Raw genomic sequence first — 27,859 nt, forward strand, 5'->3', positions numbered from 1 at the left:
TCTCAGCTGGAAATCAGATCAGTCTCCCTTCCAATCAGCTGAGCTTCCCAATGCAATGAGCTGGGTGGAGGAGGGTGATGCCATGTCCTGTGGGAGGAAGAAATTCTAGCACTCTGCAGAAGGAAAACACTTGTTTTGTTATTTGCAAAGGATTAATTCTAGTGGTGTTAGTGGTGCTGATTTGCTTTGTCAAGAATCTTGTTTTGATTTCTAAAGTACCTTAAGAGAGATGCTGGTTCCATTTGAAGGGCAGGACTGTCAGAAACACCAGGATGATTCCCTGAACACAATCAGAGCAGCTTTATTTTTTTTAACAAATACTTTACATCACATTTTTCCAATAACATTTTTGCTCCAATATGTATCCCAGTCTTTCTCATGGTGAAGCTGCTATACAAACTTTCTGATAAGACCATTCCATTTATAGTAATTATTTTGTGAAAAGAGTGAAATTCTGGAACATCCCTTTTTAGGCTTTCCACAAGGCTGTTCTGTCATAACTTGGGTCAGACTGAAAGAAAAGGCTTAAATTCCCACAGTTAGCTTTTCTATTTGGGCCACTAAGTTAAGAATTAAATCAAAGGAGAAACAAAAAAATTGTTTTCCCATAACCATTCATAAGAGAAAAAAGGCACATGTTGGCCTCAGTCCTTGAATGCAGAAGATTGAGCAGAAATTTCTGCTTTTTCTTAATTTTTTATAAGTCTTCTGTTACCACCTAGTCCGGTATAAGCAACAAGAAAAGGCATTGCAACTTCAGCAGTGATGACTGAATGACTTGCCCTGAAACATCCCTGTGGGATTTCAGGGTTTTTTTTTAATTTTAAATTTTTAAGTCATTCCACCAATGCAATTAACAGTTCCCTCCAGTAACAGAATTCTTAACAGAAGCACTGACGTTTAAATGTATTTCTCCTAGCCCAAAACCAAAGGTCAGCCTTCCAGATAGTTCGTCTGGATACAAAGTAAGCTCACGTCACAAACATCCAATAGATGACTTTATTAAATATATTCTTTTCCTCTAAAATATAAATATTCACTATACTCTTATAAATGTGGAGTAGGTTCATATTTCATTTGTCTATCCCATCCAAATATGAATCAGTCCAAAATCTGAAAATGAAGAAATAGCATCTGTAATCATCATTAATTTTTTTCTATAAATATATATAATATGAATTTTCTTTGCAAACTGCTTAGTTATTCACTTAGACTTCATATAGTACTGAGCACCTTAGATTACATTTTGTGTAATTTAATTTGTTGGCACTAATATAGGAATTTGTAATATTTACAATGCACATACATGTTAGGTATAACATTCCAGTGATTTGTGTTAAAAGGAATAAGGAAATATTGCAGTATAGTTTACATATGGATTTAACCTACTCCTCCAGCACTTTTATAGGAGCCTATCTCCAAATTTTTAGGTTGTACTTTGGAACAGCAATAAAAATGTCCTGAACTGGTTTTTAAAGACTTGACACGAGAGTTTCCTTGGTAAGGTGACAGGAGCCCCTCTCAGAGCCCTGTCCCCTGCGTACCGGCTGCTCTCAGCTCCTCAGGGCTCTCCCAGAAGCTCCCAAGCCCCAGGAGCCCCAAGGAACTGCCACAGAAAGTTGTGTGACTGGCAGTGGTCACTAAATGGGAAATGTCCATCTGGAAATTACTGCTAGGTTAGGTAACACGTTACCTCCTTGTTCATTTACATGAGGAATTAATTTTTAAGTGCAAGTACCATGACAATAAAAGTGCAGAGCTGGGTGGATCTCTCCCTGGCATGGCTTTGACTGGTGAGAGGTCCTGGGAGTGGGGCTGCTCTTCCAGTGGGGCACTGAGCTGTTCTTCAGTGATTATTTTCTGTATTTATGAATTCAGCCCATCATCCTACGATTTTAATTTGTTTTGATGATTAAGATACCTATGGAAATCACCATGTTTTTATGCTTTGAATAGACAACATGACTTATGCTTAACTCTCAAACTTAGCTCAAAAACAACATGGAACCAAAATGGCTTTTTAATTTTCTCTTTTGCCAGCCAAGTGATGCTGAATTGAAATCTATGTGCTTTCTCAGGAATAAAAGAAATGTTGCAATATGAAAACTGAGCATCCAAAAACACTGAATATATTACTTCCTGTCCTTCAAAGTGTGAATTTAGGGCAAAACTCTAAAAACAGACAAAACTCCACCCCTGTGTGAAGCTGTTCTTTTAAAAAAGGAAGAACAACATAAGTGGCATCTCTGTTTTGCTTCTTCCTATTCCCACCAGATCATGTCATGCCAGTTTATTATTTCCTGGTATGGGCTGTGTGTGTCATCTCTGGTGCTGAAAGTCAGTTCCTGCCTGTTTTTTGCTGCTCAAGTAGCTGTGAACAAGGCTGAAACTCATTGAATCATGTTTTGAGTCACAACAATAAGCTCTGCTGCAAAACAGTCACCAGAAAGGTGTGGGCGTGGAGATGAACATCTTGTATTTCCCCAGCAAGAAACCTGGTCTTGCCAAGTCATGCCCATAGGAGCAGTTCCATGTCAAGGACTGCAGCTCATGTTCCTGCCCTGGTTTATGTTCCTCACTGTTGTGGAGCTGCTTCAATAAATTTTTCACAAACTCATAAAATCAAGTCTTCCTCCTTCCCTATGTTTGTTATTCTATGAAGACCACACAACCAGCCTTGTCTGAGCAAAGGGGGGGACTCAGTAGGGATAGGAGGACAGGATCTTAATATGGCTGTCTACTGGAAAACTGCCCTGGAGATAACCTGGCAGGAGCATCACTCTGCCTCAGAATGGATTCAGGCAGTTTTTACCTGAGCTGGGGCTCCCAGATAGCTGAAACTCATTAAGCTGTGGTGGGAAGTCACTATAAAAATGCATTCTGTGTTCATTAACAAAGGGACCTCCTGCCTGTGCCCCCTGAGCTGGCTCTCAGTACCATCCCTGTGGCTGGCCCTGCTTTGGCTCCATCACTGGGAATGTGGGTGACATGTGGTTACTGCTTAATGTGAAACTGCCCCTGGGGCGGCCTCCAGCTGTTAGCTGCCCACAGCTGGATTGCTTCAGTGTCCACCTTAAAGGTTTGTATTTGCAGGCTCTGCTGGTGGGTATTCATGCAACAAGTTCTGGCAGTGCTCCAAAAGAAAAATCTGTAAGAGGTGCACAGATTATAACTGAAAGAACATTTTGCTTCCAGGTGATGGGACAATTTTAAAGGATTTCTCCCCAACCAACCTTGGCTTGCATCACAACCAACAAGTGCTTGACTGCATAGCCCTTTACTTTACATAGACAAGTACATTGAAATAGGCACAATTTCTGCTTCTGAAACATTTACATGTATGGTACTACACGCTTTTACGGTCTCATATGGGATTTTAAAATCCCATTATTTACAATGAAATCCCCCATCTTCCTTGTCATGCCATCTCTTTAGCTGGTCAAAATGAAACCTGGGCCTGGGAGGACTGCAGAAACGACCAATGGCCAGTGCTGAGTCCCAGGCTGGTGTCTGCTGCCAGCTAGGACAGGTTGCTGCTGTTGTCTGTACTTCAGGTTAGTGTGGTTACCCCGTCTCTCTTTGAAGAAACAGATTGGTCCCACTTATGCCACCAAGCCCAGTCTCGTGATCTTTGCTGACAGGAAGGAATGAATGATGAAAACAATTGGTTTTGGACAGGAATGAAGATCCAGTTGCTGAAAGTACAGAAAAAAAAAAATCAAGCTGAGAATTATAGCTCAAACAAGAAATCACTTACTGAGTACTCAAACTGCTGTCTGGTATTTTGAACAATCTTTTATTAACAACAGCTCTTCTCTACACCATATTGTTTTTCCTTTGCATTCAGCTGCAAATATTTGGGCTACTAAAACTAATAAGCATCTTGGAAGCAGGTGAGGTCTTGATGCCTCTGGCTTGGTATCACCTGGGTGAGCAGCAGAAAACTGAGTCAGATTCTGCAAGCACTTTTTGAAGAGGCTCAACCCAATCTTTTTTGGCCATTTCTGCCTGGGATGGTAGTGGGACTGCTCTGATGCCCAGTGCATCTGCTGTTGGTGCAGCTGAAGTACCTTCAGCCAGTGCTGCACAGCTGCTTCTCTGTTCTCCCAGCCAGCAGTGAGACTGAACTCAGACTTTGTTTTCCATAGCCATAGTTCAGCTGATCTCACCACATCCTTGCTAAGCATGACAGGCTTGTCAGTGTGCAGAGGCCCAACAACAGGATCACATCAAAACAAACCACGTTTTCCTTTTGTGATGGTGCGTTCTGCCCTGCCCCCTCCCTTTTCCAGGCTGCACTGCAATCTGAGAAATGCTTGTTAGGCCTTGGCCTTGAAAAGCAGCACCTGGGCTCATCCCTTCTAGAGCTTATCAGAAACAGTGCCTGCTCCCAGGAATACTGCTGTCTAAGGAGTTCCTGTTTTCTTTATGAACAACCTTGGAAACTCTTTTCCTTGCCTGGATGGCAAAACATTGCTGTTCTCACACTTTCAAAGAAAGTGCCGACCCAAACTGTGGCCAGGACAAAACAATGTTATGACTAAAGCTGACTCTTTAGTGCCCCTATAAACAGCTGTCCAAAATGAGACCCTTTGAGCTCTCCTGAACTGCAGCAGGCTGTGACCAGCATCTCCCTCTGAGTGGGACCTCTCAGAGCTCCCTGACCTCTGAGGGGAGTTTTTCACAGGTACCTTTCTTGCACTGACTCCTTCTGTCTGTGTGCATGCACCTGTGTATATGCTTTAGCAAATCCAGGAGACATGCTGTTTTCTTAGATGTTTAAGGACCTTCAATATCTCAGTAAGTAAGGCCTGTAAGTAAGGTTAAGTCATAAGCTGTAAGCTAAGTTAAAAGCAGCTGAATGTTATTCTTCTATTGAGCAAGTTCAACTTTGAAGTAATAAGTTGGGTTAAATGCTGTTATTCCTCTGTTAAATTGTTAAGTTATAAGTTAAGTTAGGTATAAGTTAAGTGTTGTTCCTTTTTAAACTTGTCAGGTTTAAGGTATAAGTTAAGTTAAAGTACTGTAAAGTTTGAGTGCTATTAAGTTTTTAGACCATGTTCCTTTTCATCCTTGCCTTCACTATCCTTTTGATATGCACACCTTAACACACACAAGCCCCCTGGATGGTTCTCAGTTCATTTCTGTTTTGATTGCTTGGATTTTGATTGCCAGGATTTTGATTGCCGGGTTTTGTTGCTGCTTTGTTTCCTTGGTGTGCCTTAATTGTCCTGTAGGCAGTAAAGTGAATCTTGCCAACAAACTCTGTCACGCTGTCGCTAAGTATTAAATCTGGTTTTTGCTGATACCCTTGCTGGTGATTTTTTAAGCAATCTCAAACACTCATTTGTAACACCTTTCCAGCAGTCATGAATCAACTTTATTGACAGCTAGTAAGAAAGTCCCTTCAAAACCTGACAATAAGCAGTTTGCAGAGTATATGTTAACAAAGATGATGTTTAGAATTAAGTACCCACCATGTTTTGGAACCGCTGAAAAATATGTCAGGAAAAACGATGTTTACATTCGTAATTAATGGATTTAAACTGCTCATTGGAATATGCATTGTAACAGCTTCGAGGCCTATGCAGACAGTTTGCACAACATCTGTAGCTTTTTTTTTCAGCAACTACATGTTCAAAACCACCTAAAACATAACTTCTTGTCATAACATGAAGTCCCTATGTGTACATTGGAATTAATAAGGTCTCATTCCTAAATTCTTTCACGCTCAGTAATTTAAAAAAGTGAAATGGATAAGTGCAAAAATGTTAACATCTGGCTATTTAGAGGTACAGTTTGTTCTAAAATATGACAAATCTTTAATTTCTGTATTGTTTTACAATTTTAACTGTCCTTTTAGTTTATCTCCTCCTAAAGCCTGACCATTGTGCTGTGCTAGAAAACACAGAGTCTATATACTGGTACTGGAACTGGCACTGGCCAGCTGTTGGAATGGAACAGAATGAAATAAAGTATTTCAGTTGGAAGGGGCCTACAGTGCTCATCTAGTTTAACTTCCATTAGTGCTTCTCCACCCTCATAACCTGTAGGACAACCAAAGAGATGGTAACATGCATCCCTTTGCTCAACACAGTACTTACAATTTCTCCATCTTTTTCTCCAAAGTCTAAATAAAGCATCCTTATGCCATCATCTGAGGACATTTTCAGTTTTTCATAGGGATATTGTGCAATTATCTTGGAGAAGGCACCATCTTGTGGTTCAGTTGTAAGAGAGAATCCATGTTCATAATGGATGGTCAAGCGGCACTCCTGGCTTTTGTACGTGCAAGCTGGAGAAGAAATCAAGATTTAGTCTCTCACATTCTTAAAAGCAGTTCTTCATGTTCCATCATAGATCTACATGCTGACAAAAACCAGTGTACAGAAGTTTAAGAAGGCTCAGACTTCCAAACCTCGTTTCCTCCTTCCAAACCTTGACAAAGTCACAACTGCTCTTCTTGCATCTGACAGACACAGCCAGAATCAATAAACACAGCCCACAGTGCAGGAGAAAATTAGGAGCTCTAAAGGGTTTCCCTAAAGTATTTTGACAAAGATGAAGACACTCCTGAGTCCTCATTAGTGTCATGGTAATTGAAAAAGGGCCCAGATAATTGTATATAACAGCTACTGCAGCAGAAAGTCTGCATCTTCCTCTCAGCCCTGAAACAGAGGCCATGATCCAAATTAAAGGATGAAGAGTTTTGGAGTTCACATCCCAAATTCACTATTCCATCACCTTCTTGGAGCAATTCTATCAAGAAGCATCCTTAGCAGTGGGACAAAAGCACTGTGATAAAAGAAGGGGCTGATGCCCTTCTTCTTTTGGAAAGAATGGCATCTGTGTCAGGGTGCTGAGGAGATGGAGCTGTTCTGAGCTGGCTCCCCCTGAGCTCTCTGGCTGGTTTGCACATCAGAGGCCTCACAGAGCATCCTGAGCTCCCTGTGGGGCTGGGGCCCAGCAGCTGACAAGCAGCCACGTGGCTCTACCTGAGCTTTGAGAAACAAGAACTGCCCTTTGGCATGGCTGGATTTCTGCTTTGGCTCCTGCTCTCACATTTTCAGGAAATGAGTGGAGATAAAATTCAACATTAACCTTCCCCTGCCAACTGTAGGACTAGCAGGGGAAGGACTGCAAAGCCTGGGGGCACCCAAGAGAAAGGCCCAGCCTCAAACCCCAGAGCCACACCAGGGCTGCAGCTACCTGGCCAAACAGGGCATCACTCCAGAGCATCTGAGCCAAGTATTTCTATTCCAACTGATTTTGCATGTACAGAAGTGCTGAGAAGTGACACCTTGATGTTCAGGGAAGGAAATCACTACCCATCAAAATGTGGTTATTAGACTGGTTTGTGGATTTTTACTCTCTATTGCGTAGAGCTGGGTCAATAAATGACCAATTCATTCTTGTGAATGTGCCAGTCCTCTTCTGTCTCCTCCCTCTGCAGGAGAAACTCTTGCTAGGCTCACAGGAGTTTCCTGAATCTCAGAAAAATGCTCTTTTCTGTGTGTTTCTGGACCAACCTCTGACAATCACTCCTCTGTGACATGCAGGCCTACATGGCTGACTACAGAGTTGTTTCTGAAACAACATGCTGAAAACAAACCCAAAAGTCAGCATTACAGTGAGTGTGTCACTGGACACAGGAACCACAGCAGCTGGGACTGGCTCAGAACCTGACAGCATTTTAAACAAGTAGAATCCCTAAACATGCACATTTTTAAAGTAAATCACCTCCAGCAGCAGGAACCTGAACTGCCACGAGTGTCACAGGAAGGGTGTGAGGTGTGGAAATGGCAGCAGTGCAGGTGTTACTCACATGTGGTGATTTCTGTGATGAGCTCTGCAGAATTGTGGCAGCCCTGCACTACACTCCTCGTCCACAGTGAGAGGTCTCGACTGGTCTCAGTCCTGAACAGGTGAGTCTCAATCCCTTGTCTTGTACCAGTACGGGTTGCAAAAGACAAATCCACCCCTGACTTGGGTGAGCCTTTTCCTGGGCCAGAATGAACCAACCTGCAATTGGATTTGAAAACACATCAGGAAATTCCAACAACAGTGCACTGCCCCAAAATGCCCACCTGAGCACAGCTCTGCTCTGCATGTTCCTAATACCCATGGTTGGGAGCATGAGAACTCGCATCTCCTCTGTGTTCTGTCTCAGAAGAGTGAAGGTCCAAGGCCGTGAGCACAGGAACAGCTGGACACACAGGTAATGACATGTATGTCCCAAAATTACTTAATGAATTGTACAAAACATCCCTTTGGATGAGGAGCAGAGAGAAATCCCTGACTGGTCTGTGGTGATGGAATCTGGTCCACAGATATAAGTGCTGGCTCAGATGAGGCAGCTGAATCCAAATTCCATGGTAAAGCAGCATTTGCTCTAAAGTTTAAACATCTGCCGTCAAATTCAATGATAAATAGTGTTGAATAAAGTATGAAGCTCTGTAAAATACGTAGATGCCAAAGTACTGTCTTGTACTTAGTTTTCCCATAAGAAACCTGTAAAATGCAAAATGTTGCAGCTACTTGTAATCTGAAATTCTCTCACATTTGTCTGCAATTAACATTTTTTTGCCCAGCATCAACAGCTGATCTCCTGTGGCCAGGAAAGATTTGTTCATCTGGGCAAACAGAAATAGCAGGGAATATTTTTGAGTGAGAAAATCAATATCTCATAAAAATTAATTCTTCTTTAAATCTGCCCTTTTATGTTGTTTTTTTACCTGTAAAAGTATGGACACTCAACACAGGATTCACTTAGGGACACAACACTCTTACATGTGAAAAAAATCATCTAGGGGAGCTCATCACTCTTTGAGATTCAGAGACCAACCCTCAGAGACAATCACAAAAGGAAATTTGTCTGAAAAACTTCTGTCTCGTGCCTTCTGTTTTTCTTTCTATAGCCAAACAATATGGTTCATAGTAGTCTATAAAGCATGTGGCATCGTAGTAGAACACTTGTGCTAAAGGAGAAAACATTAGATTATACTAATCTACTGAATACTAATTTACTCTCAAATTATTGTTTGGCATCAGCAAGAACAGTTACCTGTTAGCTGACACTGTATAGGTATGCCACCAAACAGAGATGTTTTAGTAGAAAAGAAAAAAGCAAAAAGGAAAGGAAAAGCACAACTTCAGCTTTTCAATTATTGAAACACCAGCCACAGGGCATCTGAAATTTCCCCCAATTCCCTGACAGTCTGTGCTGACATTTGGGATGCACACTGTGGCAAACAAATGCACCCCTCTTTCATGCCCCACGAGAAGGTTTGCAAGATTTGTTCACACTCAAGTTCATGGAAACTTTACTTTATGTTCCCAAGAGCTCCTGGGAGGTGAGACACAGAATATCCTGGTCAGAGATGCCCTGCCCTGTGTATGGCCAGGACAAGAAGGGCTTTTTCCCCTCTGCAAAAGCTGAGTTAATGCCCCACTCAGCTTTGATACTCAGGGCCTCCTATCTCTACTATTGGCAGATTTTGCAATCAGGGACTGAGTGGCAAACAAACAGCCCAAAAACTTTAATTCTCTTTCATTTGGTATGAGAGGGTGCAAACTCTGAGGGGAAGCTACATCTTGATAATTAAGGCAGGAATCAGGAAGCTGAAATCTCCAGTGACATCTGCTGCTGTCTGTCCCTGGGTGGTCACCCAGGCACAGGCACGGCCACTGCTCTCATGTTGCCTTCGGCTGCTGGGCTGTGGAAAAGCAGCCTGGAAAATCACATCAAGTTTGTCATCAGAAATAAAACTATTCCACCTTTTTTCTTGAGTCATCTCCTTTATGCAGTGCTCATCAGCTGAACTAAAAATCATTTTCTATCACTTATGTTATTGAATACATAATAAACAGATGGTTCCAATGTTTGATTTCCTTCCAAAACACACAGCACCACCACCACCCACTCCCCCACACCTTCATGCTGTATCCATAGTACTGTATTGTAGGTTTTTCAGCATATGGATAGAATGAAGATGTACTTTACAAATTAAAGTATGTGAACACATCCAACATTAACATTGATTCTTGCCTGCCTTTTCTTATTATCTCCTGATTATTAAAAATCCAGTCTCACTATTTAAAAATGCTTTTCTATCAGGCAACTCCAGATGATGCTTTGGAAAGTCATGCCCTTAAACATGAACAAGACAAACATGCAGGACGACATTTGATAGTATTTATGTACCAGCTATCACTACTCATGTATTTGGGTACAGGTAAAAGAATGCTTTAATAAAGTTGCATTAATGTGGTCCATTTCATTTACATAGAAGGTATGTCATGCTAAAGACCACAGAGATACCTTAAAAGGCAAAAAAAAAAAAGCCTTAGAAGCCTCACAGAAGGCTTCCCCTCGCTCCTGCCTCCCATCACCGTGACAGCAGGGGAGGGGGACTGTGTAGTGTGTGCTGCACCCCAGAGCTGAAGAAGCACCCCAGGCCCGGCTCTGGTAATATTCACACAAGCCCTTGGAGGTTCCTGTGCTCTGTGGAGGTTTCTGGGGGAATCTGTGAGCATCGGAGCCCGAGAGCCGAGGGCTCCTCCCGGCTCAGGCAGCGCCGCCAGAGGGCGGGAGAAGGCCGGGCACGGCCCGGAGTCCCTCACCCCTCACGGAGCGCTCGGAGCGCAGCGGCTGAAAACCAACCCCGGGGCCAGGGAGCGACTTCTGATCTTCTCTCATTTCTCCCTTCTCTCTCTGTATTTCGGGGACCTTTTTAACCTTATGGTTTGCGAACGTGTGACAGCAAGATCGATGTGTTCTGACATGGGGTGCTGGTGCAGGGTGAGAAGCACTGGGACCTGCGTCTCATCCTAATGCTATGGGAAGAGTTTCAACTATTTACTGCAACTGCCAGATCTAATGGTCTCTGCAGAAAGGACAGTGAAACCAGCGCTGGCATTCAAAGGAAGCCTTCAGCTGCTCACTTGAGATTTAGCTCAGAAGAGACCCTGTACAAGTGCATCAACACTGTGGTTAGAATTCCACTGCCATCTGACCTTTCCTATGGCACCCTGAGTGAGCACTGAAAGCTGCCCTGGAATGGCCATGCTCCTCGGAAACCTGTGCACATTCCCTCAGCTCATCTCCATGGAGGCACTCAGAGCCCGCCTCACTGCCTTGGGAAGACAAGCAGGGAACTTGCATTGCACCCCATACATTTCTTGGGGCTCTCAGGGCACCCAGTGCTCTCTGCCTGTCCCTCCATCCACTGGCCCAGATGAGTAATCAGTGCCCAAATTCCTTCCCCATTTTTTCTATGTCATTAGCTATCAAACTGCTCTAATGCTTTCTGGTTACAGACTTCAGCTGTACACAAAAGCTTCTTACCTGATCTTTAATCAGAGCCCAACATGGGCTGCTTTTTTTTCCCTTTCCTTTCATATCTGGCTATGATAGATAATGGAATTTGATTGCAAACATATAAGATGTAATTACTTAAGCCCCATTCCCATGCTAGAGGGAGGCACTGTTATTCAGGCATAAGGAAACACTGAAACAGAGATTATGACAAAAAGGTCCTTGGAGTCAGGGCTGTGTGCCAGCTGCTGTGCCTCCCCATGCAGAGATTTAAAGGAACAACTTAAATCTGATCTCAGTTTTATTTGAGCTATTATTTATATTCCATGCAAAGCTAGAAAAGACTGACTGGAAAATATTTTTAGGTCTTAATGGCTTCCATAGGTTGTAGGCAAACTTATCAACAAACAAGAAGGGCGTGTAGAAATTTTGCTGTTAAAGGACTGTGAGAAGATTGTAATCCTTCTACCAATTTCCAATTTTCTCTGCTCATTATGTCTTGGGTAGATTAAGCATGACTCTGTACAGTATCTGGCACTGAAGTTTTCCAGTTTCAGAAGCTTTTCAAATATGCATTAGCTAAGCAAAAATGTTTTCCCAAGGACTCATAAAAATCTGAAAGATGGGAGCAGCTAAGATTACAACATGTGCTCTGCAAACTTTCCAGGTGAAAAGTTCTAAATTGCACTTATCAATGCACAGAGGGGATTAAAAAACTCGTCACGAGGAGGGGAATCACTGACCGAGAATGAACACAGCAGTCAATACCAACAGAAAACCTGCTCTACTTTTTTGCTATAACTGTACTCATTGTAGCGTATCATAAAAGCAGGACCCTGCAGAGTTTTAATCAAAATCATCCAAAACAGGAGGTGTAATAATTTAGGGAATCTGACAATTTATGGAATCTGCTGTATATGTGTACTTATCACATTGTGACTCCGTTCTCAACTCCAAATTCTGTGTAGCTGCTGTCTTTTTCTCTGGGAAGAAATCACAGAAATAGGGCTGGAATGGCTATCAAGAGGTCACCCAGCAGATCCCCCTTCACAGAGCAGGGCTAACTGTGCTGTGTGTCACCCATCCTTCAATGTCCCCAGTGATGAGGATGATACACCTTTCCCAGAGAATCTAAACCAGTACCTCACCAATTCCCTGCCACAAGTGCAGTCAACTATGTCCTGCTGTGTTCAGAGGGGATCTGGAAAAGATACTCCCCTGTCCTCCTTGTGTCTTCATATCTGAAAACTATTTACATGTTTTCCATGGACTTCTCTAGATAAAGCTACTAAGTGAGTATTTCCCTCCTGGTAGTGTTTCTATGTTACATATTTGTATTGCTGTCTTCTAGACCTTCCACAGTTAACTGGCATCTTTTTGGAAGTGCAATGCCTCTCATGAACATGGAGTATCATCCAAGGCTTTACTCCTTCTCTGTAGTTATGATTACTACATCTGCCCAAAATGCAACACTTCTGCTATAACCCAAGATTATTGTCTTCATTTTCCCCTCTGAAAAACACAACACGTTAGATTGAATCAATTTTATCACAGCGCTCGGGTGCTTCCTGGCAGAGCAACTACTTTGTTGCTCATTTCCACCCCAAAACATCAAAGGTGATTATTCCCCAGCACTGTGAACTTGGCACCTGTCTTTTCTGAACTGCACCTTGGCTTTCTTACAGACCATCCTGGCTTGCTTTCTTCCCAGTCTGTAAAGACCCTTCAGCAGCCTGACCACATGTGCTGTGTAACTTCTCATCCCCCTCCAGCATGAAGGCCAATGTTTTTCTACTCAGGAAAGTACCCCATCAGACAAGGAGATGACCATCCCCACCCAAGGCAAGGCTGTCTGCTATCCAGTGTGGCCTCTTGAGAAAAAGCAAGTAAGTAACAGGGCCAAGATGTGGACTTAGATTATTTGATGCAGTAAACTGGTCTCACTGATGATGGGAGCTGGTGACACTCAGCAAGGAGTTGTCTTTACACATGACAACGTGTGGCCAGGAAGGGGCAGGATGTACTACAGGACCCCCAGTGACTTTAGGGAGGATTTGAGCTCATGTGAAAATGAAACCCTGAAAAAAAGGGGAGGAAATGCATCACTTTCTGCTGGGGTGCTATTGCTTCTCAGTCTCTAAGGCATAGAGACACAGCTGCACACAGGCTGCAACACCTCACCCAGCTCTCACTGGGACTTGTCACCTAGAATTGTCAATGGCATCCAGCACCATACTATGCAGCAAAGCTGGTGTCTCTCACCCATGTTAGGGTAACAAAGGGGGAGTCAGAAGGTGGCTTCCCACTGATGGAACACACCATCAATATAAATCAGTGAGTTCAATTTTTATTTTTTTAACATAATGACTTAGCAGCAAAGCGCCAGTTCATTTGGGGAGACACAGAGAACAAAAATTAACTAATGAGAGTGCAGTAAGAGCCCCACTGCTTCTGGCCAGGGCAACCAGCCCTTCTGAATGAGAACTCATTGAAAATGGTATAATAGAGGCCTGTAGCAAGGCTGAAACAAGGAACAACAGCTCTTTCTCAAGCCTTTTGACCATACTGGCAGAGAAACATGATTAAGATTCACATCAAGAAGCACAAACAGTTTCCACTGCATAAAGGCAACCATGGGAAAGCTCACTCTGAATTAGTGTTAATGGATACCTTCAAAATAATGCAAATGCTTATTGCTAACCTAGATTCAAGAATGTGTCTTCCAAGCTTACAATTTTAAGCTAAAAAAAGCCAGGAATTAATTTGCTAGAGCAGGAACAGAAGCTGTGCTGAAAGTATCTCTATCATATGTGGTACCCTCCAAAAGGCCCAGATTGGTGGTGCAGAACTGCCACACCACAACATTCAACTCAGGGCAACAAGTTCACTTTTTTCAGCCTGGAGGAGCAGCTGGAGGTCAGGGTGTTTCTGCCTAGCTCACAGGTCTGCACACTGAGACAGGAATCTCAGGAGATTGAGCTTTCAGCTTTTTCATCACTCCTGCCTCTGTATCCAAGCTAAGTTGCCACATCCAAAATCCCAGCGAGTTTCTGGTTGTCAGCTTCAGCCAGAACTTGAAATGGAGAAGAGAGGAGTTAAGCTCGGCTGAAGAAGAACCTGCTTCTCCAACCACAGTATTTCAGGTGTGACTGCAGCTGTGTATCAGCTATACCAGCTGTGTATCAGCTATACCTGCTCCTGGCTGACTCAGCTGTTCCCTCTGCTCCTGAAAGCTGTCATGACTGAAAAGCAAAGGTACCTGGTGGCGAGCAGGGGGTAGGTATGCACAGGGCTGAACCAGGCTTCCTTTATCCGAGGCATGCTCTCATATATTAAAAGGTCTTTCTCTGTCAAAACCACCAACACTGGCTTCCAGTGCTTCTCGTTGTCTCCTGGCACCTGGAAAAGAGCAAAGTCTCAGTGAAACACCAAGAGACAAAGCTGCCAGCATGCAAAGCCAGATGAGACAAACATGTTGAGTACTGGGTGACAAAATGAACACACGAGACTTTTATTTCCCTGGCTTTTTGACATCACCCACCTGAATTTATAATCAGATGCAGCAGAAATGGAATAATGTGCAAAGTCATCTGCTGCTACCATTAGCACTGCCATTTCCAGCCTTCCTTCACTACAGGCTACTCCATAAATGCAGTATTGGAAGAACACTGAGGTGGAGCTGGCTGTTAGTTAGCTGTGGTATGCATGAAAAGACCTTAAATGTATATTTATAATGTGCACCATTCATGTGTAGCTGGCACATTAACCTGAGTCCTGGACACTGCTGCTGCTGTTTCTGTTTAAAAAAGCTGTAACATCATCACTATTAAAGAAGAGTGACATATAGCAAAAACTAGTGGTTTGGGAGTAGATAGTTTTTTCCTCAGCAGTTTTTTTGTGGGGTTTTTTTTTGGGCTTTTTTTTTGCTTCTCCTTCCTTCATATTATTCTTCCAGTTTTAGAAATGCCTTTATAAGGAGATCCAACATAAATGTGGGGTTCATCTCAAGCGTTGACTTGGTAATGGATCTGCCTTCACATTTCAAACCTTTCTGTCAAAGATGTCCAAAGACCAGAGCATCAGAGCCTTTTACTGGCTGCAGAATCCAGATCTGGAATTATATTTTGCAAGTTAGATGTGTGATGTCCACATGGCAAGACAATTATTGTTATGGGGACCAAGTATGGATCCTGGTTTTTACTTCTTCTACTCTGGCAGCATAATAGTGTCTTTAAATAGTTGGGAATATGTAAGGACTTTTATTTCAAGTAAGAATGAAGCTCTTTCATGGAGAAACTAATCATTTTCCTTTTGGTGCACATAAAGAAAAAGAAACACTGGTCCACAGAAACACTCACAGCCATGCTTTCAAACACAAACATCTTGGCTGGGTACTAAAAGGAATGAAACGAATTCTGAAATTCACCAGAGAATCTGCTTGTCTTTATGACTCCTCCACTAAAACCTCTTCTGGGATAAAGAAGCAGCTGCCGGTGCTGTTCTGTGGTTGATGCCAGCCTATTTGCCATGGGCATGTGTCACTGGGCACATTGTTGGGTGGAGAAACATAAAAGGGATCAAAGTTTGGCCAGGCTGGGAAAGACACACCCAGGTATGGTAATTCAGAACCACATTTGAAACACTTGAATTTTATACAAAGATAGGCTCCCACAAATTTCTAAACTTTTAAGGGCTTTCAAGAGCAATGTAACACACCTTTATCTCAGAACACAATGCCCAAAACCAGATCTTAAACTAAGATTTTTAGTATGTATTTCTCCCTCTGAACTATGCTTTTCCAATAATCATATTCCTGTTTACAGCATTACTTGCTCATTGGTTTTTCATGTCTCTTGGAAGTCATAAACAGTTCATCCTTTGAGTTTTTACAGAAGCATTAATACTTATTCACATTTTTTTTGTGGTGACAGTTTCTAGAAACACAATCATTCATTTTTGAATAGGGCTGAATAGAGAAGCCACATAATTAACACACCTGTTACTACACTCAGGAAAGAATGCAAAATCCGTATTTCTCACAGTCCACATACCATGAAAATATTCACATGAGCAAAAACCATCCTCAGCTTCTTAATACCACAGCTGTTAACTACTGTTCACACCCCAGGTCCTAGTGTGGCAATACAGAAATGAGTGTCACAGGTAATGTTAACATTCAGTAAATGTTGGTGTTAATGTTTAATTTTGGACCACCTCACCTCTGTTCTTTAACTAGAAAGACTTTAGTACATACTTTTGAAGATTTCTAGAAAAGAAAAAGGAAGATAAATATGAAATTTAATGACTATGGGAAGCTGTTCACAGCTTTTCTGCAGAACCATCCTGCCTGTGGAGCATTTCCAATCACATGTTTTGCTATCAGGTGGCTGGTCAGTCAACAGTGACTTCAGAAACTCTGGGAAACACTGTTCCCTGTAAAGCAATTACAAGAAAGAGAATAAAATTGATTTTGCCAGCTGGTCTCACAACTCTTTGTTGGACACTGTAAATATTAGGAGACAGAATCTCCAGCAGGAATCCTGAAGTTAATGACCTGCACTGTGAAGCCCACAGCTTTGCCTCAGTCCTTCCCAACAGCAGGGTGACTGTGGGGAAGATGTGGCTTGGTCATAAGGTATTGAAGACTTTTCTCAAGAAGAAGCGACCTTGCACTACCTGTCCTTGTGGGATGTACCCCTGGTTTGTGGGGTGTGCACTGGAAGAGGTGGGGAGGGGAATGATGTTTGCTGTGCTCTGCTCTGAGGCCCTCCCCAGTGAGCACGGCCATGCAATGCACACACTCCTAAACACAGCTTTTAAACCTTACAGGGACCATAGCTGCCTCACTGACGAGGAATGCTGGTGTAAGCAACACTGCTGCTATTTCAGACCTGAAGAAGGATTTGTGTGCCTGAAAGCCTGGCTGTTTTTTCCCAACTGTAACAGCTGATCTAATAAAAGATACTGCCTTTCCTTAAAAACCTTGAATTGCATCACTGTTCCCTTATTTTGTAGGGTTTGGATCAGGCTGTAACAGCTGATGCCATGCTGTTCAACAGGCAGTTGGCACTTCTGGAGGGTGTCAAAGAGAACATGCTGTCCTGTAAATGGTAATAGCAAATTTTACAAAGGAGGAAGAGAGGCTGAACAGATACCATTAGCCTACAGGGCACATTCATCACAAATCAGCATGGGAAATTAATCCAGATCTACAAGTGTCATACCAAGCATTGATAAAATAGCAAATTACAAAACAAAAGCAAAAAACATGCTGCTCATGGGCAGCTAAGTGAAGGATTTATTCAAGTTTTAAAGGTTTTAGTATCTGACATACCATAAAGATAACATGAAATGTCTGTGTAACAGTAAATTTAAATATAATTTGAGATACATTTTAGAGGCATGGTTTTAGATAATGATTAGGGTTAACTCCTTAGCCAGAATTTTGCAGAGTTCTGGCACTTGCACTACAGTTTCTTCGCTCCAGTTCCCACTTGCACATGTACAATTCAAAGTGCATCGATCTGTGTTGCAGATAAATAAAATCACCATCCACTCTAAAAAACTTTTCAAACTCAACCTTTTTTCAAAGTCAAAACTGTTAGATCAACTCTAGATGAACTACAGAAAAGTAAGTACTCCACAGAAAAATGAATCAGCAAATATTTTTCTGGTGTTCTGGCCACTGCTCAAGTACCTCCAAGCAGCAGGTACCAGTGTTCCCTCCATGTGTCACTGGGGTCACCACTTATATTCCCAGGTGAAATTCCACCTCAAGTCAATGAAGCTGTAAATGTTTATACCAGAAGCAAACTTGATTTTTTTTTGTGTCCTAGACAAGCTATGCCCCTAGATCAAAGTCTCAAACCACAAACTTGAAAAGGGAGAACATTTTCTAAGAAAGTAAGTGCTGTGAAGAACAGTTTTTGCTACTCCAAACCTCTTTGCTCCTCATTTACTCACCCCATTACATGGAAACACCACTTTTTCCCCTAAGCATTTCTTTGCTTTACCTTCCAAATTGAGAAAATATTTAATGTACAGCATTAACATGATGAAATTTAATTTTTTTGTGTATGATTACACGACGGCTGGGCTTGGGGTGACACCAGAGGAAACCCGTGTTCACAGCTTGCTCAGACACAGACTCCCCTGCAGTCAGGTTAATCGTTCTGCCCCACACGGACACTGCAGTCTCTGCTGGGGTGGCAAACGCTCCTGTGGCACACACAGTGGGAACAGACAGGAATGTGGGGGCAGACAGAAGGTGTGCAAGAACAGCTGCTGAAACCCAGTAGCTACACCAGTAGCTACACCAGTAGCTAGCCTTGGCCATCAGCCCTTGGCTGACACAACCACGCTCCAGGGCAGGACACAGGTGTGTGCAGGACACAGGTGGAACACACAGGGCTGGGACACACCCAGGACATGCCTGAGCTCCGGCTGCCTTTGGGTGCCTTTGCAGGGCCAGGCTGTGCTTGGGACCAGATCTGTGGTGTCAAGGACTGACTGCAAGTGGTGACACAAGCCCAACACTACCTGTATGGCTGCTCCGGCTGCTTCTCTGGCCACTGCTCACAATGCACCCTTAAGGAGTAACTCCCCTGGCACACAGCAATGTTTCAAAGGAGCCAGCTTGTCGTGCCTGAAGTGCTGGGGACCCCTGTCCCCTCCAATGGGTGTCACAGCTTCCAAACCTTTAAAAATTTTCACATATAGTTAGTTGCCATAAAGACAGTGGGGATCTCAGTGGAGATAAATTGTTCTACAACTGTTTGGACCTTTGCTCTTTCATCTGCCAGGTCTCCTTTTCAAAAGGTTTTTCTTCAAATTTTGGTTATTTATCCACTTCAGGCTGTCAGGAATGGATGAAAAAAATACTTTTAATCTGTGAGGCTTACAGATAATTAAATTAGAGGCCTTGGTCTACTCTGAGAAGCTGTTTTATATTTTTGTTGCCTCAAAAGGAACATTTCAATTACATTCCCTGTTTAGTAAACAAATTATAAACTGCCAGCAGACTCCACTGCAGCAAGTATCCAAAATGTGTATTTTCAGAGACCACTGTGAAGTTAGGAAGTGTATGTTTACACTAAGTGATTTTTTAACCCCCTTTTCCAACACCTCCTCCCAAATCCCAGACCTACGCTATCCTCTTACACTGAGCACAGGAGGAGCAATCAGGAAAGAATTTTCTTGCTATTTTACCTCTTCCTTAAAATCTCTCTGTGCTGACAAGGCAGATTTGACACAGGCTGGGATATGTTCTGCTACGTATTTCTTGCCATTTCATTGTCTTTTGATGAAGGGTTACATCCATGTTCAGAATAAATTTGATTCATTTACAGAAACACACTTGTCAGTTCCTGAAAATAACAGCTGGGACTGAAAGGGTTTTTGCAAGATGAACAGCAGGGATGCAGAAATACATCCTGCACACCCCAGCATATGCAACAACGCTGATCTTTGCGCGAGCTCATCTGACGGGAGGCACACTGCGACGCAGGAGTGGGTGTGAGTGACAGCCCAGGCAGGGGACAGCAACACCTCCCTTACCACATGCGGATCAGATGTGCTGTGCTGCTAAACTTTGTTGTTTTAGACAGGAAATAATGTGCACCTTCTTTGGGATTTTAAAAAAAAGCTAATGTAAACGTGCCTGGTTTTGTTTTTCTCTTTTTCTGACCTCAGCGGTGGCTCAAAGGTGGCTTGTGCTGTTATCAGATCTGGATTAAAGTCAATGCAGAGATGAAAATCCCCCAAAGGGCACAATATTGGCTCCTGTGAGCAGAGAGCAGCGAGTGAGCGATGCACACGTTGGCACCAGTGCGGTGCAAGCAGCCAGAGCCACGCGGGTCAGGTGGGAGCCACAGCAGGGACCTCACTCATCCAAGCCTTGCACTGATCCAACCCCAGAGCCCAGGAATACACTGACAGCCTCAGTTACAGGCACTGCTGAGCATGGACAAGACATTCATTCTCAAGACAGGTCTGTTCAAGTCTGAACTCCTTCTCATTATCATTTAAAACGAAAGGACACAAGCCAACATTTGCCAAAATGAACACAAACACATCAACACAGCAATATTTCAAACAATGTCCTTACTCTCTAGACTAATGGGATTTTCAAACAGCTCTGGCTCATATCCAAAGACCTCTAAATGCAAGAAAAGTACCTAAGTGCTGTGAACTCACCCATGCAAGAATGGTAGGTGATCTGAGACCTTTCCTACAGCCAAACAGGAATGCCTGATCCCCATTTTGCAATAGAAGTTTGTTTCAGAGTTTGGTGAAGTCAGCTGGGATTTTCCTAATAACTCTTTAGACCATGCCCTTGGGAAATAAGCCTGGAGGGCTCCATGTCTTCCACAGTGCAGAGAAGATGGTGCCAAATTCTTCCTGGAGGTGCACTGGAAGAGGATGGCATTCAATACACACAAATTGGAGCAAGGGGAATTTTGATTTGATACTCAGGAAAACCTCTTCTGTGTGTCATGGTGGTCAAATACTGGGAGAGACCATGAATGGCCACCCCTCAAATTACAGCATGACTATGCAAGGGCCTGAGCAAGCTGGTCTAGTTGGGTCTACTTAGAGCAGGGGGGTTGAAATCCTTGCAACCTATATGAAATACCAGAAAAAACTGAAGAAGTTTTTTCTTCTATGAGTGAGTTTGTGAAATACCAGAAAAAACTGAAGAAGTCCAGATTTGGATCAGAGAGTCATCATACAGATTTCCCCTGAGGTAAAGTTGGTTGTATAATTATTCTGTTCACATACAGTTTTTCATGCATGTGTTCCATGAATGTTGCACCAATATGAATGCAGTAGTAATACAAAATAGTTATCACTCCTAAAGGGTTTGCAGGATGATTTGCCTTGAGCCTTAAATCCTCTAGAGCTGTATAAGAAGTGCATCCTTGATCCTTCTATCTTGATGGAGTCTAACACTCTGCATTTCTATTGCAGCAGATTAAAGATAAGAAACATAAGGGAGTTAAAATCCCAGCATCACATAAACTTTATTCACTTTACCTGAAGTAAAAATATATTACACAACAATATGAGAAAATTTTAAAATCCTGATGTGTTGTCTTGACATCCACAGAAACTGATTAACTAAAAACACAGAAATCCAAGTCCAGGGGACTCAAAAAGGAAAAAAATACATTTATTTTTGAAATCTCAACCATGACCCACAATCCTTCTGCTATGCATGAAGTTGGGATTTGAAGGTCCAGAAATAAGAGCTATTCTTCAGTGAGACAGAAGATTCTAACTTCCTGATAATGTCAGGAATCTTTCCAGGGAAAACCAAACAGGCAGTATGCACAGGACATGGCAAATGTCCCACACCATTTGTTAGGACACTGATTGCTTTTCATCTTAGTTAAGCTGACCATTGTGATTTAAGAAATATGCTGGCGCTTCCTGGGTAAAACACATTTTCTTCTACAGCAGTGACTTCAGACCATGACAGCACTGTGTGAAATTAGAATAGCAGTAATTTATGATAGCAAAGCTTTGCAAATAGCAAAGGTCCACTCCTGAAATGATAGTGTTGAACCAAATTACTTCTGTAGAAAAACCTACGCTTTTCTATCTTTTCTTGTTTTCATTTTTATTGCTTCTCAGAAATTGCCAGGGGAGAGCAGGAAAGGTAAGAAGACATTTCATTGCTCAAGGGCAGTGGCCAACCTGTAAGTCACAAGGACAGAGACAGATGCAAGTCAGACACACAGAAAGGTCAGCACAGCTCCACTGGCCACTGAGGCTCATCAGGAGATAGTGGACAGCCACAGTTCAACTGCCCTTCAAAGACAGCTTGGCTGGGAACAAACCTGGACTGGAAGAGGTCACGTTTATAGTACTGCTTGTAAAAGAGGCACAGGGAAGGGAGGACTAAAGGGAGGGAAAGACCATTAACCCCAGGCTTTTCTAATCAGTTATACTGACTGAACAAATGAATGGAAAGCTTGAAGAGTGGGGGTGAGCACAAACCTGCTATTTATAAGCAAGAAACTCAGTAAAAGTGGAGGCACTAACAAGTACTTACCTCCATGACCTGTCAGCAACTGTTTGATCTGCCAGTTTCACACAGCAACCTATCTCTCTTCCAGCATGCTCAAAAGCACACATTCAGGATAGAAGTGAGGATGCTATTAGAATAGACACCTTTCAATCTGTTGTGTGTGCATGCATAACTTATTTTTGAGGTGTCTTATCTGTGGGCTCTTCAGACTGCACGTGAGAGTGGCTGTAAACTTGCTTTCTGAAACATGTCTCATAATCACCAAAAAGCCGCTGAAGCAGCTATTTGAAGTTTAATAAATATTTAAATAAAAATCACAGAATTAAAATGTGGTAGAAACTGTACTTCTAAGATGCAGCTTAGTTTTGGGAGAGGTGAGCAGCTGTATTGTCTCCAAAATAATCACTGGACCCCAAAGCACTAAAAGTCTTGTACTGGGAGAAAAGCCTGTACTTCTCTTTAAAATGGAGCAGTCTCCTTCCTCCAGTAAGCCAGGCTTGCCCTGTGGAAAACCAGGAAGGAGCTCAGCACAGTTGTGCATCTTCTGCTTCAGTCCATGGAACTATTTTCACATCAGGGTCAGCCACTGAAGGAAAGGGATTGTACTTTGTGTAGGAGGCTGTGGAAGCTTGGCCACCTCTCCTGTGCCACTGCCCAAGAGCAGATATTGTTACTTAGTGGTGGGGGAAGCAGGAATGCTCCAGGATACCGGGAACAGCCACTGATCCCTGCCGTGCCCTGCAGTGTGCTGGAGCTGTGCTGTGAGCAGAGGGCTCTGTTCAAGCCAAGGTGAAGCACTTTTTGAGGGAGTACATCAGTAATTGTACAAGTGCAGGATCCATGTGCAGACACGATAGTTTCAACTCACTGTCCCTGAAGGGTCTATAATTTGCAATTGAATCTGACCTCTGCTGATCAAATGGGTTCCACATTAAGATAAATGAGTAATAATACCCATTGCCTCAAAAGATACAAGCTGTCATCTTTCAATCCAGTGAAAGTGTGTGGATTTCTAAACATCAGCTCAAGAACACTTTTGAACAGCCTCCAATCAAGTGTGAATGCTGGAGGTGGACTTTTGATTTGAAAGCAGCTTGCAGTTTTTAACGATGGCTGAAACATGAAAAATGCAATTTGAAATTATTACAGTGTCTATTTGGCGAAGGACAGGTAATCGTCAATGTCTACATTAAAACTATAGTGACTGAAATCTGTCCCAGGAGATGTTCTGTGCCTTTGTCTACCACATTGTCTTCCCTAATATTCAGTCTCAGAAATAATGGCCCATCATGATTGGTACCTTTTGAAGACTGACAGATCTGACTACTTTACTCAAGGGTCATAATAAATCACAAGTGCTGGAAGAAAAAATAGTAGGGGAGCAATAGAGAGAGAACAACATGTTTTGTTCTCATTGTTATTATGTTGTCTGGAGGACAATCCAGACTACTGTGTCATTTCAGTCTGTGTGTCATTGATCAATAATCACTAATACTGATAGGCTGCAACTAATGACCTCGAGTAAATGAGTGAATTCAAAAAACAATTAAAATCTGTATGCTGTACTTCATCAACTGGAATTTTAAATTTTGAGCATGCTGAGAAATATTTGGAAGCCTTATTAAAAAAAAACAAAAATTCAATTAGAATTCTTTAAAATTTCACTTCATTTTGAAAGAATGTGGAGCAGCCACAGATGTCTGAAAAATTTGGTGAAAATTAGTCACAATTTGGAATCCAAATTTACTTATTAAGATTTATCAGAAAAAAAAAATTCTACTTGTCTTTTTTCTGATCTCTTTATTTACCTAGTTGTCAGCCTCAAAGCCATTTGATTATTTTTCAAAAATGGTTACAAATTCTCCACCTCCATCATCAGGACAGACCTCCACAAGCTATCTAAGAAACTCAAGCAACATATCTGGTTTTGGGGCTTTTTTTTGTGGAGGGGGAGGGAGGGGGAGAAACTTAAACATGCACTTTTCATTTTGATTTATCATATCCAACATTTTATGATGGGCAGGATTTTTTTTTTTTTTCCCAGAAAGCCAGCTGAGCTGGCTCTGAGAGACCTCTGTTCACCAAAGAGGTATTCAGTTTGCTGCACCTTGGCAGACACTATGGAGAGCTGGGAGAACATCCAGCAGGTCTTCCTGGTGGATCTTGGCATGAGTGGATTCCAGGGTGCCAGTAAGAAATGAACAGCTATTCCATTTAATATCTAATTCACTTTCCTGCACTACTTAATGAAGACAAAACTGAATTTAAAATCTTTGCCCTGTCAGAGAGTTCTGTTTGATTTGTGATTTGTTAATTTTCTAAGGAATCTGTACAGAAGACAAATGGTATCTAACCAAAAGTGCCACTTTCCCCACTGAAAAACTGAGCATGGAATTTTTCTCTCTTCCAGAAGGAAGGCAGAAATCAATCCAAGCCAGTCACTGGTTCAGAAATACGAGTGCTTAGATTCATAGAAAGAGAGCTGAAGATAGAACCATAGAAACATAGAATTGTTTTAGTTGGAAAAGACCTCTAAGAGCATCAATTCCAACCATTAACCCAGTTCAGGGGGCTTGGTACTCAAAGAACAACAGGTCTTGCCATTAAAGACTGAGACAAAGAAGGCTTTAGATACCTCAGCTGTTCCCTCATTCTTTGTTACTCTGTCCCCCCACGTCCAATAAGGGCTGGAGATTCTCCTTAGTCTTCCTTTTTTTGCTGATGTATTTATAGGAACATTTTTATTGTCTTTTACTACAGCAGCCAGGTTAGGTTCTGCATGGGCTTTCACCCTTGTAGTCTTCTCTCTGCATAACCTTACAACATCCTTTAGTCTTCCTGAGTTCCCCATCCCATCTTCCTAAGGTCATAAACTCTACATTTTGTCCCGAGTTCCAGCCAAAACTCCCCATTCAGCCAGGCTTGTCTCCATCCCCACCAGCTCATCTTTCAGCACACAGAGAGGGTCTGCTCCTGTGCCTTTAGGATTTCCTTCCTGAACACTGTCCAGCCTTCCTGGACTCCTCTGCCCTCCAGGGCTGCTTCCCAAGAGATTCTCTGAACCAGTCTTCCAGGTGGATGAAGTCTGCCCTCCAAAAGCCCACACTAGTGGTTTTGCTGACCCCCTCCTTATTTCTCCAGAAACTGAAAACTCATTGTGTGATCACTGTGCCCAAGACAGCCTCCAGCCATCACATCACATCACATCATCATATCAATCACATCACATCACACCATCACATCATCACATCACATCATCACACCAGTCCTTCTCCATTCCCAAACAACAGGTCCAGTCAGGTGCCTTCCTGAGCTGGCTCCCTCACCAGCTGTGTCACTCCAGAACCTCCTGGATGACTTGAAAGATGAACACTGCTCAGAGGAGGACAACCTTGGTTCCCAAGATTTGTCTAGCCTTCTCTTTAAAAATGTCCCTGACACAAATCCTCAGCTACTCTACTGTAGTCCTAGGCCAGTTCCACCATTAGGAAATCTTTGCCCATACTGGAGAACATCCACTGTGGTCCTGGGGTTACTGTGAGTTCAGGTATCTTTACATGCTTGGGAAATTAACAGAAAACTTGAATTTGCGTTTTTAGCTAAAAGTAGTTTTAAGATGGTCTTTACTGTAACCCTGCCAAAGTAATTCCAGGAGAGCAATGGTCACAGAGGAAATGGGCAGTGGGAAGAATGCAGGAGAGGAAGTTCAGAGCTAGAGGATAACTGCAGTTTGTCACTGGTCTTTGATTTGCTGGACAGCTGTCACCACTAGCTGTGTGGCACATGAAGAAACACACACATCCCTAAGGATGCAAAAATAACTGGCAAGGCAGCTTTAATAGGAAACCACTGTTATCAACTGTAGTCAGCCAAATTTCCCTTGGGGATGTCAACTGGGGCTCGAAAATCAGTCTGAGGTTTGCCTGGTATTTAAAATACATTTTTAGTTCTTGCTGATACATCAAGCCTTTTTGCTTTGCTGACATTCCATAGTTTCAAGCTTTTCTCCGTGGCCAGGAACATACAATAAAAACAAGAGCTCAGCTTTCATAAACCCTATTTATCTCAGAAGATGCAGTCAAAGAAATATCCCTAAAGTAAAAGTATTCAAGCTATGAGGTTGCCACCTATAGCCAGGATGTGAGCTGCCACTTCCCAAGAGGCATGACTTTCCCAGATCTGACACTGTTTATATTACAAGACCAGGCAAGATCACAGCCCAGGCATTTACAGCAACAACTCTTTTAATTTATCTATCTTAAAAAAAAAAAAAAAAAAAAAAAGCAAATATTGAAGGACATGTCTTAATAAAAATTATGAATATTCAACAGAAGGAAGACAAATAAAGAATATTCTACTTGGCAGTTACCTATGCTGAGCTTTAAACTGGCGACACAGGACAAATGGCTTTAGTGCTGAGCCATGTTATTTCATCTAGATTACTTTAAAATACACAATTAGGGCCATCAATCTACAGAACTAAATCCCACAAATATCAGCAAATTACATACTGTAAACTATGTAATTTTTAAAGCTAATACTATCTGTTCTAATTGTCAGTGTTTCATAGTTTTAAAATAATTACAGCATTAAACTACTTTCAGAAAATTGTACTGAGAACTGAACATCCTTCTAAAAGAAAAACTTGGGATGAATAAAGTTAATCTCCAAAGTTAGTATAACCAGATTGCATGCTACAGGTTATCTACCTGTGGAGCCAGGATGAGAAATTAAGATTTCAGATTTAAGAAATAACCCTGGGATACATAATTTAATAAAATAAAGAACTTCCTGGTAACAGCATTAGACTTTCAGCTCTCCTAACAAACATATCACCTATCCAAAGAGAAATTATTTTTGGCAAAAGAGACATACGATCTCACGACCCAACTGATTTGATCAATGGAAGTTTCTTTCCTGCTGTGGGTAATAAATCACCCGAGCCAGCAAGTGCCAGCCATTTACAGTATGAGCTGGCTGAGGATAACTTGAACATCACAGAGCTGCTGCAACTTCTGCAGCTACAAGAAAGTGGAAACTCCAAGAAGACAAACAAGTGTGTATATTACCAAGTGACTACACCTAATTCCACCCTTGGTGTTAGAAAAATACTTGCCCTAAAGGAAAATTTTACAAATTATTTCTACTAGGAAATTTTACAAATTATTTCTCTTTGTTTTTATTCCTACAACAGAGATAAATATTTGTCTATTTGTTGAGATTTATTTTGTAGTCTGTACTCATATATTGGTAGAAAAAAAATCTTAAGTAATTTAGTTGAGTAACACTGCAAAAAGAAAATTGGGAACTATGTATTGATAATATTCACATAACCAATTTTAGAAGTAGAGCAAATGGGATTGCACTGGCTATCATGTCAGCAGTTTCATAACAAAATTTCTGGATTTTTAAATACCCTGTCCTCTTTGGCTTTTTTATTTCCTTAGCCATATGGAAAACAGCAAGGCACAATTAACTATTTGTCTGAAAACAATCTATTAATTAACACG

At 42.1% G+C, this 27,859-nt stretch overlaps 1 protein-coding gene across 1 annotated transcript in view; it reads right to left on the bottom strand.

Annotated features, from left to right (window-relative positions):
* Positions 1 to 276: 276 nt before the first annotated feature.
* Positions 277 to 27,859, bottom strand: part of SNTB1 (syntrophin beta 1) — a 113,512-nt gene continuing 85,929 nt past the window's right edge. The window contains exons 4-7 of the mRNA XM_059466420.1: positions 14,577 to 14,716; positions 7,826 to 8,022; positions 6,105 to 6,295; positions 277 to 3,695 (exon numbers count right to left, since the gene is read on the bottom strand). Coding sequence (XP_059322403.1) covers positions 3,603 to 3,695; positions 6,105 to 6,295; positions 7,826 to 8,022; positions 14,577 to 14,716 — 621 coding nt within the window. The 3' untranslated portion in view covers positions 277 to 3,602. The remainder of the gene's footprint in view (positions 3,696 to 6,104; positions 6,296 to 7,825; positions 8,023 to 14,576; positions 14,717 to 27,859) is intronic.

The sequence above is a fragment of the Ammospiza nelsoni genome, chromosome 1 (assembly GCF_027579445.1).
Source record: "Ammospiza nelsoni isolate bAmmNel1 chromosome 1, bAmmNel1.pri, whole genome shotgun sequence".
Taxonomy (NCBI): Eukaryota; Metazoa; Chordata; class Aves; order Passeriformes; family Passerellidae; genus Ammospiza; species Ammospiza nelsoni.